This window comes from Nycticebus coucang, chromosome 22 (assembly GCF_027406575.1).
Source record: "Nycticebus coucang isolate mNycCou1 chromosome 22, mNycCou1.pri, whole genome shotgun sequence".
In the NCBI taxonomy this organism is placed as follows: Eukaryota; Metazoa; Chordata; class Mammalia; order Primates; family Lorisidae; genus Nycticebus; species Nycticebus coucang.
The window spans coordinates 56,956,720-56,977,436 of NC_069801.1; the positions used below are offsets into that span (position 1 = coordinate 56,956,720).

At 43.5% G+C, this 20,717-nt stretch overlaps 1 protein-coding gene and 1 pseudogene across 2 annotated transcripts in view; both read right to left on the minus strand.

Moving 5' to 3' along the window:
• LOC128574827 (cytochrome P450 2J2) overlaps positions 1-20,717 on the minus strand; it is a 90,556-nt gene that overhangs the window by 32,166 nt on the left and 37,673 nt on the right. The window contains exon 1 of one of the 2 annotated variants that reach the window (XM_053575758.1): positions 10,225-10,599. The exons of the other annotated variant lie outside the window; for it this stretch is intronic. Coding sequence (XP_053431733.1) covers positions 10,225-10,422 — 198 coding nt within the window. The 5' untranslated portion in view covers positions 10,423-10,599. Of the gene's footprint in view, positions 1-10,224; positions 10,600-20,717 lie in introns of those variants that run through there. 2 annotated transcript variants of the gene reach the window in all.
• The window catches only part of LOC128574740 (cytochrome P450 2J2-like), a 41,737-nt pseudogene continuing 38,225 nt past the window's right edge, over positions 17,206-20,717 (minus strand).

Here is a 20,717-nt window from a genome sequence, read left to right on the forward strand (position 1 = left end):
AGCATGAGCAAGGTCCCTTATAAAACATCACTTCATATATATAACACCATGAATGGAGTGGGCATCCGCCATGGGCCCCAGAGCAGAGCATGAGGATGGAACTGTAGTAAAAAAAACAGGGTCTCTAACCTCAAGCATCCGGGAGTCCAGGGAAGAGAGAGAATCCAGCTCACGTGAACCACCAAAGAAGGCTGAGATACATGAAGTGTAAGTCTCGGTAGCAGCCTGGACTTCCGAGCAAATGATCAAATCTGTTTGACCACAAGAGACCGTCCCTTTCCTACTGTGAGCACAGACAACAGAAACACGAGCGGGACACAGGAAGGTGCATCCCGGGCAGGGCCAGCCTGGAGAGAGCCCTCCAGCTCCGGGGTGATGGGGAATCTCAGCTTCCAGTCACTGGGGGCTCCTGGGGACTTGCTTCACTTTGTGAGTCTCAGCGCCCCTCCCTCAAAGCGTCCTGTGAGGAAGCGTGACAGCAGCCATGTGAAAGCTACTTTGTTTTCTGGTCCAGGCACAAAGCCACTCGGCCAGTCTCCAAGGAAGGAACAAGCCTTGTGTAAGAAGGACGAGCGCTCAGGGTGGGAGAAGGAACAAAAGCTCAGTGATGTGCAGGGAGAAGGCACTCAGGGTCACAGAAAGCCACATTCCCTGTGTGACCACCCTGTGGCAGCAGTGATTCTCCTCTTCTTGCAGAAAGTGAAAATGAGTCAGAGCTGAAGTAAAGCAGCCAAGGTGACAAAGCTGTTGGGTGGTGCAGGGAGTTTGTCAGGCATTAGATAAGACACGAGGACAGAGACATGAGCCTGAGATGGCTCGGGGACTTAGGGTTCAGGGCCAGGGAGAATGAGAATAAGAGAGCTGGGTGGGAGGAGGAAGAAGGAAGGAGGGGATAGGAGTGTGTGGGCGTGGTCAGGAACATGAGCATGTGTGCCCAGATGTGCAAATATGGGTCAGAGGACAGAGCACAGTCACTGGTCAAAGTCCTTCCTATCTAATCAGGAAGAGGCCCAATGTGGACCCCATCCCTGCCTTCTGCCTGCCTGAGCTGAGTCTAGCTGTGGGCATGGCACACACACACACACACACACACAAACAAAAGGGCTCCAATTTCTCCAGGTATCACTGAGCCCCTCCCTGTCCTGGTCCCCAGTGCTTACCCTCCAACATGTCACTCTTACAGCCCTGGACCTACATCCCCCATCAAAGCAAACACTATGGGCTCAGTCTCATCCCCCTACCCTCCTCCCACACTGAAGACCAGGCCTGAACTCAGCCTCCATCCTTCTTTTCCCCCACATCAGTCTGCTTATCTCCAGCACAGCACATCCTGTCTCACTAGGGCCAAGTTTCAACCTCAAGTCAGTCTGACTCCAAAGTACACGTCTTTACTTCTAAGAAATGCACTAATGGGTCCATATACATCAAGCTGATTTTGTATTTCACCTTGCTGAATTCCTGGATGAACTGCTGAGGCCTGTCACAAAGGATTTCTTGATTTATGTAAAATATTCAATGATACTGTTTTTGGAATAGGTGAACAACCACAGGTTAAGTTAAATGACTCCTAAGCAGCAATGTGTATAACCTAGTATTTCATCTTGCACTAGAGAGGGATTCAGAACACCATTATTCTTTACTGAAAAAACTTCTTTAGCATTCCATATCTAAGCTTTCTAAGTGTATATTTCTAGATCAACTACACCGTATCAAAAACTTTTATGGTATTATCAGTTACATAAAAGTGAACAAGTCAAAGGACCTCCTGGAGCCGGGGATTGATCAGGATGACATCCAGCAATTCTCAAGGGCCCTGTGCCAGCCACTGTGCCAATTTCTTTATGAGGATTACATGGCCCAGAAGTCATCAGAAGGACTTTGTAAGGCAGAGTATGCTTTTTAATATACATCATTGAATAAGTCATTTTAAAAAAGAGTAATGGAACAAAGACATTAAAATAAGATGATTCAGAAGGTAAAAGTAAACTTAAAAATCAGATGTGAATACAGAAAAAGAAAGAGAAAATGATTGGGATAGTAGCTATACAAGTGAACCAAAAGGAATAGGGAACAGGAAATTTAATTCTAGGAATAAATTCCAAATGTAGCATTTGAAAGGTTCCGGAGACAAGGATAAAATCATTCTGAGATGTGAGACGAAAGGAAGACGCAGATCCAATTCGTGCAATTAAAGTGACCTTTATTCCACCCGGAGTGCAAGCAGGGTGAGATTCCTGACTAGGGAGAAATCCTCAGGTGGGCTTTGATGGACAGAGATTTAAAGGTTTAGGGCCGCCAGGATTGGTCTGTCCATACTTTTACCTGGGCAGGTAGGTGGGACAAGGTTAGAGGGGCCTGGATTGGTCCGTTCACTATTTCCTGGGAGGGACATGCTTTCTAGGAAAGGGATCCTTCCTGGGTGGGTGGGTAACCCAATTCTGTCAGCATTAAGGGTTTAAAAAAATATGATAAAACAAATGTTTAGAATAAAGCACAACTAGAAGTGAAGGATTAGTGAGACAAGAGATTGGACCATTACTACCAAGAGATACCAAACTGAGAGAGATTCCACATCATCTAAATGATTAAATGTAAGAACCAAAGTACGGAAACAAAGAGAGAGGAAAACAATAAAAAGAAAAGAGTGTACAGATTCACACTCCCACAGTAGATGAGGGGATCGGTTTCCCCGAATTCTCACAGCATTCAACTGTGCATTTGTGTGTGTCTCTGTGTAATCCTGCAAGGCACTAAAAATGCACAGTTTCTACACATCTCTAGTGTTTAACATCTTTCCTTCGATGTAATATTTTACATATGTTATATTTTTTAAGTCACCTGTTGATGTCTTTTAGACATTTTTGTGTTAGAGTGTCCAATGTTTTTCTTATTAATATATAGAACTCCTAATAAAAAGTTGCAAACATAATTTTATTTCCATTAAAACAAAAACTTGAAGAGGTAGTACTGAGAATTTGTGTTTTGTTTCTGCAAGACTGTGTTGGGTGGTGACAAGGTGGGCACAGAGAGATAAAATTCTCTCTCTCTTGTTAAACTGTATTTTAACATGTTATCTCAATTATATATATGCCTTTATAGTTAAAAAGCATTTCTATTCAATAAAGCAAAAAAGAGAAACAAAGAAACAAGGAATAAATCTTTAGAACAATGGTTCTTAACTTTGTTTAGTAGTAGAATCCTGGGCGGCGCCAGTGGCTCAAAGGAGTAGGGTGCCGGCCCGTATGCCGGAGGTGGCGGGTTCAAATCCACCCCTGGCCAAAAACTGCAAAAAACCCCCAAAATAATAAAAAAAAACCCACCTGGCTAGTAGTAGAATCCTTCATACATAAATACAGTTATGCGCTCAGTTTCAAGAGTTTACTTGTCCCCTATGGCCCATGAACACTCCTGCAAAGAATAATGTGCTCACAGGTAGTTCTGGGGCTATGCTGGTTCCTAAAAACTGTCTGGGGGCAATCAAATTCATGTTCAGTTCGACCGGTTTTCTGACACTGGCATGTTACGCATGGAGGTAATACAAAGATCAGGTAATACAAAGATGGAGTTTTCCTACAGTGTCATAGCATCTTTGGCAGAGACTGACTTGAAGAAAAGTCCTGTAAATATATAGCAGAAGATGACATAAATCACAATACTGATGGAAAGGGTTGGGAAGTTCCTGTGAGAAGAGATGAATTTCTACTAGAGATATTGGAAAACACTTCCAAGAGGACATGGGATTTAAGTAGGATCTTAAATAAAGGTCAAGGTGCCAGGAAAGGTTATGTAATAAGGTGGCAAAGAGATTTGGGGTGTAAGAATAGCATATGCAGATGCAAAGGTGAACCTGCAGGTGACTGGGAGCAACAATGCTGCCCTGTCTGACCAAGAGCAGGTTCACCAGATAAAGAGCACTGACCATGGAGTGGACCAAAGCTGGGTCCTGGGGGGGTCCAATAAGTCTTTGAGTTCAAGAAGCTTGAAATCTAATGGAGCAAACAGGTACACAATGAGTTCCTATCATTGCCATTTTATATAATAAGTTATTTGACAGGGCGGAGAACAAAGGTAGGATCCTGGGCAAGGTATCTTCTCAATAAACAAGGAAGATAGAGAACCAGCCAGCAAGGTAATCTGAGCTAGATGGAGGAGAGTCTTAATGTCAGCTGAAATATTTTGGCTTCTTTTGGTTTATAATTAGAATTCTAAAGATGTCTGAGTAGTAGAGGTGATGTGAGTGAGGGCTTAATAAGATTTTGGATTGTAGAGTCCTACAAGCCTATTTGAATCCAGGTTCTGCTTCTCATTTTATGTTTTATTTGGGGGCAAATTATTTAACTTTATGTGTTTTAGTTTTCTATAAAACAGGGGATAGTACTAGTTCTCATCATTAGTGTGTGGTGGTAAGTAACCACAATACTAAAATGAATAATAAATGTATTACCTTCATTGATATTTAGAGAATAAATTTTAGAAACAGAATTCTTATAATGATATCAACAAAAGAATGGAGGGGCAGATGGTTCACTCATGTGGCCCATGCAGCATCCAGATCAGGTAAATGAGGCCTAGCACGTATCCAACAACTGGCTTTTCTTGAGTTTGTTGACATAAACAATAAAGAGAGGGTAGAATGGAAAACTGAAAGATAAACATCAACTCTGTTCTAAGCATTCTGGCAGTAACTTGACAATCATTGACTTATTTTATTCTTATAGTAATCCCATAAAGAATTACAAGGTATCAGAAAAAGAGGTACAGAAATCTTAGTGCATAGGTAGTTGGCATAAAGTTTGGGCTCTTTGCAACACCCTCTGTAGGTCTCATCCTTAAGTGAAAGGATGAAGACCTTTCCCCTCTCTTCTGAGTGTTGATGGAGCCCTCTAAGTATTAGCTGGTCACATTTCCCAGACTGTCAGGTGTGGCCAATGGTACACAGGAGTAATGATGTGTGCTCAATAAATATCTTTTGAAGAAATGGACCCCTCCCCATGAGTCAGAACTCATACATGACAGTGTTGGTCCACAATGCATTGTGGTGGACCACAGCAACGAGATAGAAGGAACTGGAAGTTGTAGGTGACACTGTGGTACAGAGAAGCCTCTCTGTCCTGCACTTCCTGCCTAACTCTGAACTTGTTTGTGAAAGACAAATCAGTATCAGTCTTGTCCACATCACTGTATTTTGGGGTCACTTGGTTATAGGCAGCTTGATATGTATCCTAACTAACACATTTATCAATCTTATCTACTGTTTCCCACCTCTGATAAGATTTTCTCCCATATAAATAAATTCTCCTATAATAAGCCACATAACTATAGCAAGGCAAATTTAGAGCATGGGGTGGGATGGGAGGAAGGGAAGAAGCCCCCATCATGCCACACAAACAGACCAGTCTCTTCACGGTCCTCTCACTGTATTTTTGTTTAGACAATTTCCCCCATTTAAAATCTCCTGTCCCTTTGCTCCACTTAGGTACTTGCAAACCACGAAACATCCCTTTAAAGTTCAGCCTAATTTATCCAACATTCTACAGAAGGTATCCCCAGGATTTCCTATTTGCAGGGATCCCATCTCCTGATATCTCCTGTGATTGCCAAGTATGTACACCACACATTTCCTCATATGGTGTCTTGTGTGGTGGCTGGCATATGGTAAACAATAAATGTCTGTGGAAGAAATGGATCCACAGATAAATCAATTGTCCTCAAACTATATCATGAAAAGTCCTAGTGTATAGAGAGAATACTTGTATGAGTCAAAAAGTCTTGGGTTTAAGTCCTTGTTTTGCCATTATTTAGCTGAATAACCTGGGAAAATCACTTGGCTGATTGTTTTTAGTCAGTTTACTCCATAGTAAAATAGAAATGCCACAACACAATCTGTAACTTGTGTGCCTATCCATAAGATTAAATGAGAATTAACACAAAATTCTGATGCACGATCTGTTAGGCAGTTACATAGCACTAAATGCTGTCACATCAAAATAATATAAATTTAATTATAATGAAATGACACCCCTTAACTGAGTGTTTTTCACACCCAGATCGATAGAAATGCAAACTGATATAAATAAAAATAAACAGTGTGATGAAAAATCTCTGGACCAGAGGCTTTATAACTTAAATTCACATTTGAGCCACAGTCTCTGTTTCATCACTAGCTAGTTTAGTGACTTTAGGGGAAGGATTTGACCTCTCCTTTTGCATCTATCTTGGTAGTATAGAAACTACATAGATCAAACTCCATGTTCTAGACTAGATTGAATAAAACTATGTTATCATGAGGCTTTATAACTTAAATTCACATTTGAGCCACAGTCTCAGTTTCATCACTAGCTAGTTTAGTGACTTTAGGGGAAGTATTTGACCTCTCCTTTTGCATCTGTCTTGGTAGTATAGAAACTGCATAGATCAACCTTCATGTTCTACACCGGACTGAATAGAACCATCCTATTTTACTTCTATGAATCATGACAACAATTGGAAGAGACAAAAATAACTCCAAGAAAAACCTACTCTGTGTAGTCAAAATACAAAAAAGGACAGCCTGATAGGACAGAAACCGTTAGCCTTTTTACATACCCTGTAATGGGGGTAAACACCCTGGAAAAGGTGTGACCTACTCCAGCCATCAAGGCTGTGGCAGCAGTGAAGTACACGGTGGGACTTTTGTTTTTCACCTTACCTGGAAAGTAACAAGCTGCTGTCCCTCCTCTGTGAATGTTGTGTTGGAATTGTGACTTCCACTCCTGAACTGCATTACAGAGAACCCCCTCCCTCCCCGGAGCTTGCAGAGGCAGAATTAGGATGTCCGCCTTTCTCCTACAGTAACAGGAGGTGACTTCCATGTGAGCAGATGTGCACAGATCTCACTCCCACCCCTCTGTGGTAAGGATCCTATCTGGAGGGGTCCCTGTATACTGTCCTCATCTTCCTTCTCCCAGCCTGCACTGATGAGGATGAGGAGTGGACTCATGTGGGGTGGACTCCAGTGGGGATGGGGAATACAATGTGGGGTAGACCAGAATAGCAGTGCAGGGTTTTATAGCCAAAATGCACATTTGAGCTATAACTCACAAAAGTAAACATTCAGAATCTAAACAAGCTATATGCTAAAATGAAAGATTTAAATGTATCCTTAGTATATTTAATGGCACGATAACATAGTATACAAAATGCCTGGGATATAGTCTAGAATTATTCACCTTGGCAAGAATCAGGACAGTCTCAATTTAACTGAGTTGACACCAATATTGAGATGATACAGATGTAGGAATTATAGAATAGTTAAAGATTTTAATGCAGTCATTATAAAAACATTCCAGTAAAGAACTATAAACACTCTAGAAACAAATTAAAATAGGCAATCTTAGCAAAGATATAGAAGATATAAACAAAATCAAATGGAAAGTTTTAGAATTGAAAAATTCAATACCATAATAAAAAGCTCAGTAGAATAGTTCAATAGCAGAGTGGTAATGAGACTGAAGACAGAGCAGTATAAATTATTCTATCTAAACCACGCAAAGAAAATAGATTGGCAACAACAAAAACTGAGCCTCAGAGACTTAGGGTACAACATCAAGAGATCCACCATTTGTGCCATTAGTGTTGGAGAGTCCCAGAAAGGAAAAAGAATGTGGGGTTGAAAAAAGGTGTGAAGAAAAAATGGCTGAAACCCTCTAAATTTGGGAAAAGATAAACCCATTGATCTAAGAATCCAAACATCATAAACTCAAGGAAAGCAGCACCATGACTGATCATAATCAAGGCTCTGGGAACTAAAAACAAACAAACAAACAAAATTTGCAAGCTGGCAGAGAAAAAACTCATTACTGTGGGGTATTGACAATTCACAGGGCAGCAAATTTCTTATCAGAGACCATGGAGACCAGACACAAGTAGCACCACATTTAAAAGTGTTGAATGAAAGAAATTTTTAACCTAAAATTCTATAGCTAGTGAAAGTAAACTTCACAGATGAAGGTGAAATAAAGACATTCTTCCATGAACAAAAGCTAAGAGAATTTTTTTCCGGTGTGCTGAAAGACTAAAGAACATTCTTTAGATCAGGAGAGAAATTTAAAACTTGGACTATCGGGATGAAGGAAGAGCAACAGAAAAGTTAATTAAATGAGTCAATACAGTAGACTATTCTTCTTTTGAGTTTTCAAAAAGGCATTTGCCATTTGGGTCTCAATGTATGTAGAGATAATTTAAGACAATATATTGATAAAATGGGAAGTGACCTTAATGTTTATCAGGTATGTGCATTTCACATGAAGTGGTAAAATAGCAACACTAGTAGAGTGTAAAAATCTCCCCAGCATATTGTGATCCTTAGAGCAGCCACTTGTGAAACAATAGCAAGACTTATGCTCAGAAACAATACGGATAAATGAGAATGGAATTATTTGTAAAATGTTAAGTAAGCCTCAGGAAGACAGGGGTGGGCTGGGACACAGGGCAATAAAAAACAAGAAAAAATATAATACAAAGAACAAAATGGTAGACTGAAATGAAATCCTAATGTGTCAATAACTATGTCAAATATAAATGATCTGCATTTACCATTTAAAGACGGAGATTGATAGAATAAAAAAAATGACCCAAGTATATACAGTTTTCAGAAATTCCTTTCAAATATAATGATATAAATAGGTTAAAAGTAAGAAGGTTATGCTGCACACATACTAATCGAAAAAGAGTTTGGTGTGGCTATCTTATAGGAAAGGTCAAGGATGAAGAAGGACATTGCATATTGAAAAGGTAAATTCACCAAGAAGCCATGCCAATCTGTTATGTACAATATGTTACATTGTGTATTTGAAGGAGGAACTACTAGAGCTGGATGAAATAGATAAACTCACAATTGTACTTGGAGACTTCAATATGCCTCTCTCAGTAATTTGCAGAATCAGTAGGTAACAAGTCAGCAAGGATATAATAAAACAACACCATTACATAATAAGATCTAGTTGATATTTATAAAACACTCCACAAAACAACAGTGGAATTTTTTTTTAAAACATGCATGACGCATTTGTCAAGATAGACTGCTCTTCTGTCATGAAGTTCAACCTTAATAAACTTAAAAGAATCATTTCTTCGACCATAATGAAATTAAAGTAGAAATTATTAACAGAGGAATAACAGGAACATCTTCAAATGCTAGAAAATTAAACACATTTCATAAGTGGGTTTAGGAGCTTAGTTTAAAAATTCTGTGAGCAATCCTGTTGCTTAGTGTTACCAATTGGGTAACTACCAGAGTAATAATACCTGTCCACGTGTATTTGAGTACAGTCTGTAAGGACATGTTTAAATTACCCCAGTTATGTGTAGGGAACGGGAAACCAATGCCGCGTTGTGCACCGAGGATGAGCCATGTCAATATGGACCAGTCATTGTTTCATTGCATCTTTATGCCAGCTGTCAGAGTGCTGTCTCTCAGCAAAGCTCATGTGCTGAGGGGCACCAACACCAGCTGAAGGATCTTGAGAAAGTATTGTGTCTGGGAGAACTTTAAAGAATTCAGAGTGGCCAGAGTTAGGGAGCGCGGACAGGAGATGATTTTAAAGAGCCCATGTCAAGAAGGGTCCCAGGTGTTGGGTGAGGAATGTGAGCAGGGAGACAATTCAAGCAGAGGAATAACATTTCGAAATTATGACTTTAGTGGAGAGCAGCGCAGGGGGAGGAGGCTGAAGGCAGGGGCTGGAGGGAGAGCGATCCAGGTGAGAAATGATGAGAACTTAAGCAGCAGAATCACTGTTTTACGTATGGGAAATGAGGCTTCCTAGCGCTACAGCATTTTGGGGGTGGGGGGTAGGAAGGGGATCCAGTGGTCTCACTGTGTAGCCATGGGTGGAGTGCCATGGCGTCATCGTAGAACTATACAACATTTTTAAGGATAATGTAAGAGTTCAAGGCGAACATTATAAATTAGATGTTCCAATGATGTTTAACAAGTTAACACGCAGTTACACGTTAAGGAATGAAGCCCAGTACTCTTAATAGTAGCTCACTCCTGTAAAGGGCAGGAGGAGAAACAGGGAAATGAGGCTCCAAGGGAGGTTTGCCTGGTTACGAGCAGGAGCCACAAAGCCTGCCCGCCCCTCCACCCCACCCCTCGCCACAGGGCTGTCTACGGAGTGACCCTTGTCCTGCAGATCAGCGTTAGGGTCAGGATGTGTGTGACGAGGCACCTTCGCCCTCTCCTACCCGCTGAAGCGTCAGGTGCGACTGCTCAAAGCCCAGGAGGAAGAAGTTGCCAAGGAAGGGCAGGCGCCAAGGACCCGGCGGGTAGTTCTTTGGTCGCCGGCTTTTGAGGAAATCAACAAAGAACAGAAGGGTGACAGCCCCCAGCAGGAGAGTCTGGGGATGGAGCACTGCCCAGAGGGCGGCCTCCAGGAAGCCCATCGCCAGGAGCAGGCCAGGGATGAACGCGAGCTCTCTTGTGTCCCGAAGGCTGCTGTCCCGGCAGTTCGCTCTCCACGGCTGAAACTTCTGACCTCAGCTCCGCCCAGCAATTGCCCAGCCGCGCCTCAACACCCCACTCCCACCAGCGCCCCGCGCCCCGCCCCGGTCCAGCCTACCCGCGCCCTGCCTCCCACCACATCCTCACATCCTCGACCTGCTCCCCCTCTCTCTGTGCCTGGCCTTCCCATTACGCCCCTTTTCTCAGCGCCCCGCCTCCTAACCCCACTTCTAGCAACACCCAGCTTTCCAACCCTGCCCCTGGTCTCAGCGCCTGCGTCTCAACCCCGCCCCTCCAGTCATCCTCTTCCCTGAGCTCAGTGCCTCCTAACCCCGCCCCTCCTCTCAGCGCCCCGCCTCTTAGCCCCGCCCCTCGTCTCAGAGCCCCGCCTCCCCTCCCAACCCCGCCCCTCGTCTCAGCGCCCGCCTCTCAACCCCGCCCCTTGTCTCAGCGCCCCTCCTCCCAATCCCGCCCCTCGTCCCAGCGCCCAGCCTCAAGCACCCCGCCCTCTGCTGCGACCTTGAAGATGCCAGGCGCTGGGTTCTGGGAGAACACGGAAGATCTTGGGAAAAGCCCAGGCCAATCGCGATTTCGTTTCTTTTTAGAAAGCTCATCTTTCTCAGACACCGTTGGGGCTCTTGCATTTTACGGTTTCAATGCATTTCTGACAGCGCGACAGACATTAGTGTTCCTGTTTTTCAATCGCTCTTTCTCCCAGTGATTGGAACTGTGCGTGGGACAGCAGCACCTAACATTTGTTGGGTCTCTACTACATGCCAGGCAGCACGCTTGCTTCTTTACAGAAATTGTTTACAAAATTATGCAAGAGATGCTCTTGTTGGTCTCATCTTCCAGGTTTAGTATTAGGGACCTGGTGAATAACTGAACCCACAGGACTGAAATGCAGGGAAAGTAGGTCCTGGATTTGAAAGCGATGTGGGGATTAAACAGCTTTACAGGAAAGCCCCAGCCCTGAGCAGAGTCCATGATAAGTGCCTCATTACCACGTGTTGAAGGGCTGTGGCACTGGGGAGATAATGTATCCCCTCTCCTTGTCCTCAGCTCAGTGTGACAGAAGCCCCGCTCTAGACAGCTGTGGCCAAGAACACTTTCCATGCTCCCAGGTGGATGCTACAGTAGCTCCTTGAGTAGGACAGGCTGTAGGCACTGCTCAGACCCTCCTCCAGACTCTATGCTGCAGAAATTCCATTCCAGGAGAGACCGACAGAGAGGTCCAGGGATATCCTTCTCCATCCAGTCCCTACTTGTAGGGCCAAAACATTAGCCCAGCACAGCAGGCTGAGAATAACTGGGCCACAACTGCTCTCACCCCAGCTTGCACGTGGGACAGATCCTGCACTGAAAGAGGTGGTCACAGAGGCTAGAGACTGATGCCCAAAGCATAGAGATATTGGTGGGAAGCCACTAATAGGAGACCTGCAGCTCCAGGGAGCAGTGAGCTACCACAGGGCAGCTAGAGGCTTATTAGGGGGCTACCAGGGAAAGGACAGCTAAGAAGAGCCTTCCTGAGTCCAGAACAAATCTCAAAGACTGGCTTCAAACCTTATTCCTGAGAAGAAGCCCACAATTAATTGGCTCAGGCTATGAAAAACCTATCCCCAGGGCATGGATGAAAACAACAGAGTGATGAACTGGAAGGTAGTGAAGATTAACAACTGAGTTTAATTTCTGCAAGGGCAGTTTAATGGAGAACGGAAATGCACAGAGTCCGAGAGAGCCCTGCTAAAACTGTGTCCTCCTATTGAGACTGGGTGGAGATTCAAGTTTGGGTACTCAGAGTCCTGACATCAGAGACTTGCCCCTGGAGGAGATTTAGTGTCAGTCAGCCCCGTCAGTAAACAAATGAAAGTACAAGCAGAGGAGGCCATAGATGATTAACCAGAATTGCTATATTAGACGTTTAGGGATGGAAGGCAGTAAACGGCCTACAGGGAGGTGGTAGAGAATTATGACCTTCTGGGCAAGAAAGTTAAAAAAGGCCCTGAAGCAAAATAAGAAACTTTGGTGGATATGACCTTGTTAACCAAATATATGCTATTTCTGCAAAAGGTAACTGCCAGCCTGTGACCCGAGACCTCTACCCTGTGAATGATCCTCCCATAAAACAAAGATAAGGATTCCTGTCGCAGAACATTGCACACCATGGTTACCATAAACCTCATGAGAGTAACAGATGCCATATTATCACTACTAAAATAAGAATTAATAATAATTGATACAGAGTAAAGAAAATTGGAATTATGTGACAACTGAGGTCATCCACAACTATGAAACCAGGATACCATGCCTGAAGGCTCAAGGGGAATCAATCTTAGAGGTGAATGTAGGAGGAATTAGAATACTTACATGGGCGTATTGTCTGTATGTGCAGTTGCCTCATGAGGGAGACCCTTTAGGACTCTCTTGGAAAAGCCTATGCTTATCTCTTTTTCCCTTTAAATACAATAGACTCTTTTTCTTCACTTTAAATACAAACTTTGCTTCATCTCTGCTGTATTGGAGACCCAGCTGTCTCCTTTTCATTCCTCCAGTGTCCTGCTCTCCCTTTGACTCAGCTGAATGTTGTACTTCTCCTGGGTGAACAAACCAAACCAGCTCTGGTGAACAGCTCAGAGGTGAACTCTCACCTCAATCCATATGTATCTGAAAAACATGCAAAGAAAAAGGGAAGTGAGACCCAAACAGAATACATGAGGTAGCAACTAAAACTTCCTGAGACCGAGCCTAGATATCAAACACAGAGTAGAAAGTAACTTAAGTATAACTATGTCCAAAGAACTAAAGAAAACCACCGTGATGAAAGTAAAGGAAAGTAAAATGACAACGTCTCATGAGCAGAGAAAATGAATCAAGAGAAATGATAAAAAAATAACATATGGAATTTTGGAGTTGAAAAGTGAAATTTTAAAAATTAGCAGAGGGGATCAACAGTAGACATAAAGTAGAAGAGATAAGAATCAATAAGCTTAAAGATAGCTTTTTAGGGATTATGTGATTTAAAAGACAGAGAGAAAAAAGAAAGAATAATGAACAGAAAGTTAGAAAGATGTGGATACCATGAAACACATCAATGTGTTTGTAATCAGAGTACCATGGAAGATGACATAGAAAAAAGAGCAGAATAATATTTGGAGAAATAGTGACTGCAAAATTACCAAATTTCATGAAAAACGTTAATGTACATTTCCAGGAAGCTCACTGAGCTTCACACTAAATCTATCCTAGTCAAGACCAGAAAGTCAAAGACAAAGAGAGACTCTTCCAAGCTGGATGAGGAAAATAGTTTATTCAATAACAAGGAACTCAAATAAGATTAACAGCTGACTTGTTATCAGAGACTGTGTGCCCAAAGGGATTAACCTGTGCTTTGTAGACTCTCAGGGGTAACAAGGGTCAGTGACATACTGAACCTCAAAACATCCTACAATGAAGACTTGGTGAGGCCAACACTGGTGGCCATGGAGGGAGGACTGTCTTGGGAAGACACTGCATAGCCCACACTGTGTGACCACAGTATGTGGCTGATGTGGACCCCCTCACGTAGCCAGCTTGGGGCAATCTTGAATCCCAATAAGAGTAACTGCCTGGAGGGACAAATGGCCAAAAAAGGAGCAGACTGGCAGATGCTCAGGAGTGTGAGAGGGATCTTTTGCTAAAGGTGCTGCACAGGGACAGAGCTGGTGGGTTGGGTGGAGAGGGTGGTCTTGAAGGGGGAGCACATGGTGCAGAAGGAAGAGGTGGTCACACCCCTGCCCACTTCGCCTGGAACCTGGGTGGTGGTGCGGAAGATCAATCAGCTATCCTATGGAGTTCTATAAATTATATACTCACTGGGCTGCAAACTGTAACAAACAAAAGGACTCTCCATAGGCACAAAGGTGAGGACAGGAACATTTGTTATGTAAGAGTAACCTGAAGAGTCATGGAGCCTGCCTGAAATTTCACTCAGAGGCAGAAAAGTAGTTCATAGACTGTGTTGGGTTGGGGTTGGGGGAATGGAGCCCCTTTTGCCTTGCACCCACCCCCTTGAATCTTGTTGCTGTCAATCTGTTACACAGACAGTTTTGCGTTTTCCACTTTTCTCCTGACCAGCATATAGTGAGATTTCAGCTCTTGTACCTTCATTTCAGAAGGGGAAAATGGAGACATTGCAGGTTAAACGTCTTGCTCACAAAGTCACAGTAAGGTGTCAGGCGGTGACAAATCCAGAAGACCCTCAGCACTCGCCTATACCTCCCCTGGCACAGCAGGCTCAAGGGAGCTCAAAGGGAGAACAGCCTGACACCGGGGGTGTCTGGGGTTTCCAGCTCTAACCAAGCTGCTTCCTCACCCAGGATGCTGTCCTTACCACTTAATCACCTACCCAGTCCCTGTGTCCTTTCTGTGAATTCATTGCACACTTTGAGGGTCCCTCTCCCGGGCTTCTCCCTTGTTCCTACAGCCAAGCTGGGCCCAACCTGAGCACACTGCCCTGACAGATGTGTCTGCATCTTTGTAGGAGAGTTGTTAAAAGGAGAGTCACAACCTAGATGGCCATTGGGTAAAATTCACACCTGGTCCACAAAGCCCCAGATGATGCTATGGCGATTGAACCGTGTATGTTGGGCACTGGCACAAAAGAAGGGGGTAAGAGGCTCTAGAGCCTTTAAAATAGATAGAGGAATAAGAGAGCAATAGCAGTGTGTGTAACAGAATCTTCACGTCATGCTTGGACAGGAAAAGGGCTCATATTTTACAGCCTCTCCAACAAGCTTTGAGAAAAATAAAAAAAAAGAGACCTTTTCCATGGTCAATAAATTAAATTACAGCCTTCTATTCCCCAAGGTTTCTGGTTAATGGTGCTCACGCCCTACTTGGCCCTGGGTCCACTGCATTCCTGAGGTCAGGATGAGTCCACAGGGGTTTTAACAGGTGTGTATCTGCCCATCTAGGAGCATGGAAAACGCAGAGCAGAGCAGGAATGGAATCTAGAGATGGCGTCAACAAATCCTTTCATTTCACAGATGAAGGAACTGAGACCCAGAACGAATTTGACCATTATTTCTCTGAGTCTTCTCCTTGTGTGACTGGATTGTGGAAATTAAATTGAAGACAATGTCCTGGATTTTTTGGAAATTCAAGGTCAAGGCATCATTAGATGGGTTTTATTTTGAGACTATGACTTGGCCTGTTTTCTAGAAATGCAACTTTCCAATGAGTGACAACAAAGTGCATGTACATTGGGCTTTCACTTCCATTCTCTCCTTTACCAGGCAAGAAGGACCAAAGCCTTTTCCCGCGCATTAAAAATCCAACCATTCTTCCAGACACGTTTTTCCTTAGCTCTTCCTGGCAGCTCAGGCTAGCTCCAGTCAAACACCCTCCCCCATGCTTTTCTCTGTTTTCCATTCTCAGCTGTCAACTGCATTGGGTTTCCTCTCAATCTCAAGATGCAGGGAAGATAAGCACCATGGCTTCCTGGTGGGCTGTGTTTTAGGCTTCATAAATGACTTTAGTCTAATAGCCTTGTTATGGTTTGAGTGTGTCCCCCACAAAGGTTATTTTGATTCTTGGTGCCCTAGCCACAGTGCTAGGAGGTGGGGACTAAAGAAAGGTGTTCAGTTCATGAGGGTGGAGCCCTGAGGATTAATGTACTTACTGTGATAGGAGATTGGTTCCTGAGAGAGTGGGCTGCTATAAAATAAGCCAGGCACCTCATGCTTTCTCTATTTTGCACATGCTTGCTTACCCTTCTGCTTTTCTCCCATGACATGACACAGTAAAAATGCCCTGCCAAAAGCTGCCACCATGCCCTTGGACTTCCCAGCCTCCAGAACCATAAGCAAATAAACTTTTTGTGTAAATTACCCAGTCTTTGTTTGTTTTCTGCCTTGGCAATGTGGTCATTACTCCATGGTCTATCAGTGTTACTTGGCCATCTCTTTTATGAATATTGTCTTCCCTCATCGGCCACACCCAGAAGGGTCAAGCAGGTATCTGGCATTTTTGATTCCCTTCTATGAAACTCTCTACTGGGGCCCACCAAATGCTTATACTAGTTGCAAGAAAAAAATCCCACCTATCACATAGTTAAAACCAATAAGAAACAGTCTACCTGATGAAAGATTTTTTAAGACAAAGAGGTACCCTTAAACATGGAAAATACTTCCACATTCATCCCCCAAACCTGCTTCCCAAGGTTGGTTAATTGGGGTTACATTCTACTTGGTCCTGGGTCCAAGGCCAAGGTAGTGTTTGCTTATGTAAACTCTAGAAACTGCTTCAACAACACTTGCTTTCCCTTCCTGCAAGTAGGGAATAATACCTGCCTCACTAACTTCTCAGAGAACCGGGCCCAGGAACCGGTTAGAACAGAATAGAGCAAGCACATTCCTGCCAAATGAGACAGTCCTTACAGCCCTTCTCCCTGACTGCTCCCAGGGCCCACTTGCAATCTTATGAATTATTTTGTACCACTTTGCCATGAGCTCTCTCAACAGACCAGAAGTAAATACACAACTGACACAGGAAGCAAGAAGAAGGTACATTATAGCTGTAAGTTTTAGGTCTACAAATTGCTTATAATCCACTATTTCCTTTGATTCTTGGGATAATTTCCTTCAGGGAAGGAATCAATATCCTCTTCTCCTTAATGAAAGGGTACATTGTTTAGATATACATTACATTCACGAAAATAATTTGGAGGACACAGCAGAGCTGAGATTTGGACGTAATTTCCTCTGAGTCCAATTTCTCTTATTATTTCTCAAGGTCACTTTCACTCTGTCCTCTCATGTCCGCACAGTCACCAGTGGCTTCAGAATACATTTCCTCTGACTGTCCTTTCTCCTTTTCTTTCCTGACAATGTCACCCCGAGGAACAGCGCAGAGGTGGTGTTTCACTGGGGAGATGGTGACGCCCATTCTGAACTCGAGGCTCAGCTTCTCATTGTCTGGGGGCCTGAATGTAAATTTTTGCATAAGGGAGGTGAGGAAAATAAACAGCTCAGTCCTGGCCAACTGTTCTCCAAGGCAAGCCCGCTTTCCTGAAGAAAGACAAAATCAAAGGATGAGTTATCCTCCGGGGTGGCCTTGGTGCCCAACAGGGACTGGGAGCCTCACCCACAGCCTGTAAGACCTGAGCAGAGCAACCACTTGGCTTCATCCAAGCTCAGAGTCAGTCAGATGCTTGCAGGGCTCAGGCAGGTGAGGTTCTGGGGTGACACTGTAGGTGGGGACCACAGAACTGAAAGGCTGGGGCTGACCTAGAAAGTGGGGGTTTAGCCTTAAGGGCTTTAAAGACTCATTCAACAAACAACAGGGAGAAAAGCAGGCAACAGAACAATAACAAAACCCGTGTTAGTGTTTTCCAGTCCTTAAAAGGAGACTGTGCAGAATATAACAAGTAACCGTCCCAGCAGGGATTCAGAGTGCCCGGCATCTTTCCCCGAGCCACGGTCTCCTCCTCAGGTGCCGAGACCCCAGGGGCGCGGCCCGGCCCTCTACACGGAGCCACTTGGCCTCCCTCCTTGCCTGGTCCTCACACACACTCGTCCTGTCCCCAACAAGCCATTGCTTCCAAAGTGGGGCCCGAGGCTGTGTCCTGCTCTCCACAGCTCACAGTTGGCACTGCCCTGGTCACGTCCACAACTGTTACGTGTGTGTGATCTGGAGTCAGAAGGACAGAGGTATAACTCAGTCGGCCCACTTTCTAGTCATGCCTTAGGGCAAATTAAGTAACCTCTCTAGGCATTAGTGAAAATGTATGTGTTTAAGATGAGAACTTCATTCGGGCTTCACACCAAATCCAAATGTGTCAAATAATTTAATAATTTATACAGCAAAACAAAATACTGTAAAATGCCACCTGGGTAATAGTAAACCTTCTGGATGTATAACAGTTTGTTAACTTAATGTGGTTAATTTAAAAAAAAAAAGAAAAATACAATTTAAAAGATGACCTTTGGCGAGGCGCAGGGGCTCACACCTGGAATCCCTACCCTTTAGGAGACTGAGGTGGGAGGATTGATTGAGGCTAGGAGTTCAAGACCAGCCTGAAGCATATAGCAAGACCCCATCACTACACAAAGTAAAAAAGATTAGCCATGCATGGTGGTGCCCGCCGCTAGTCCCAGCTGCCTGGGAGGCTCATGTAGGAGGAACTCTTGAGCCCAAGAGTTCGAGGCTACAAAAAGCTATGATCATACTACTGCCTGAGTGGCAGAGCAAGGCCCTGTGTCTAAAAAGAAATATAAACAGAAAGTTAAAGACGACATGGGCATAAAAGTTTTGGGGTGGCAGTGCCAATAACATGGCTTTCTACAATACAGTTGGTACTACACTTGGTGCCTACATGCTGGCACTTTCCCTATATGCCTTTTATTCTGAATTTCAAATATACCAAAACTTTAAAAAATATAGCATAGAACTACTTTCTCCTGAGTTATTTGAGAATAAATTGCCCACATTACCCAAACCTTCAGTTGCATTTTCTAAAAATGAGGACATTGTCCAACATAATCACAATATAACCACCCAGGCCAGGAAATTAATATTGATGCATCACATCTTCTTATCCTCAGACCCCTTTCAGGTTTATCCAGGTCTCCTTGTACCACCCCTTATTAGAAAAGAGTCCAGGGCAGTGTCACCTAATGCTTGCAGCTCCCATGTCTCTGTAGTCTCCTTTGGTCTGGAATAATTTCTCAATCTTTACACACCTTTCATGGCTCTGGACTTTTTAAAGATCACAGAACAGTTGTTTTGTAAATGTCTCTGCTTTTCCCTGGTGACTGGGTTCAGGTGGTGAGGCTCTGCATTTTTTCTGTGGGCATATCAGTGAAGTGTTGATATCAATGAGTGTTGTGACCTTATTGTATCTGACCTGGTGGTTCATGATTTGATTTGTTCCTTATGGGTGATTACTTGATTAACGTGGTATCTGGCAATTCTGCCATGTATAATTCCTCCTTCTCTTGGTGACTAATAAATACCTTGAGACTAAGCTGAGAAGCCATTCCTCCTTAAACTTCCATCTACTAGTTTCCAGAGCTATTTGTTTATTACTGAATGCTGCCAAATCACGATTTTATAAATTGAGTCATTTCTTTCCCATTAACTAGTTTGCACTGTTCTAAAGGAAATTCTGGCATTCCTCCTCTCTATTTATTCTCTTATTTATTTATGTCAGTATGGATTTAGGAGATTCCTATCTTTATTTGGGTGGTTATAATCTGTTAGGGTCATACTTATTTTGATGTTCAAAATATTCCAGATTTGACTATTAGATGTCCATTCAAGCTGCAATTTCCTGCCTTTTGGCACAAAAATATATTCCAGGTTTATTTTATACTCTCTCTTTCCAGCCCTGGTCAGCAATGTTTCCCAAAGTCCTGGTTCCTATTTGCTCCTAATGACATGTAGAGATCCAGGTCTGGGCCCTGGGCATGCTCAGTGCTGTCCAGATGCTGCTGCTCCTGTGTCATCTCAGTAGACAGAGCTGGGGATTTATGTCTGTAACTAGTGTGGGTATATATTCAAATGTATAGATAGATACCCAGATTTACAGACCTTTTGATTATTTGTTATACAGCAATACACTGATTAGAACTTATGGAATGAAGTCAGTGACTCTTAAAGTGGAGAGGCCTTTAAATAAAGAAGTAAGTTACATTCTAGGTGTACTGGGGTTGGGGCATGAGATTAGAAGTACAAAAGTGGCTCGATGCCTGTAGCTCAGCAGCTAGGGCACCAGTCACGTACACCAAAGCTGACAGGTTCAAATACAGCCTGGGCCTGCCAAACAACAGTGACAACTGCAGCCAAAAAATAGCCGGGGTGGAGGGAGGGTAATGGGTGGGGCCACACCTACGGTGCATCTTAGAATGGGTACAGGCAAAACTTACTAAAGGCAGAATACAAATGTCTACATACAATAACTAAGAAAATGCCATGAAGGCTAGTTTGATGAGAATATTTCAGACTGTATACGAAACCAGCACATTGTACCCCTTGATTGCACTAAGGTACACAGCTATGATTTAACAATAATTAAAAAAATTAAAAAAAAAATAGCCGGGCATTGTGGCAGGCATTTGTAGTCCCAGCTACTTAGGAGGCTGAGATAAGTGAATCGCTTAAGCCCAAGAGTTGGAGGTGGCTGTGAGCTGTGATGTCACGGCACTGCACCAAGGGTGACAAAGTGAGACTCTGTCTCCAAGAAAAAGGAAAAAGAAGT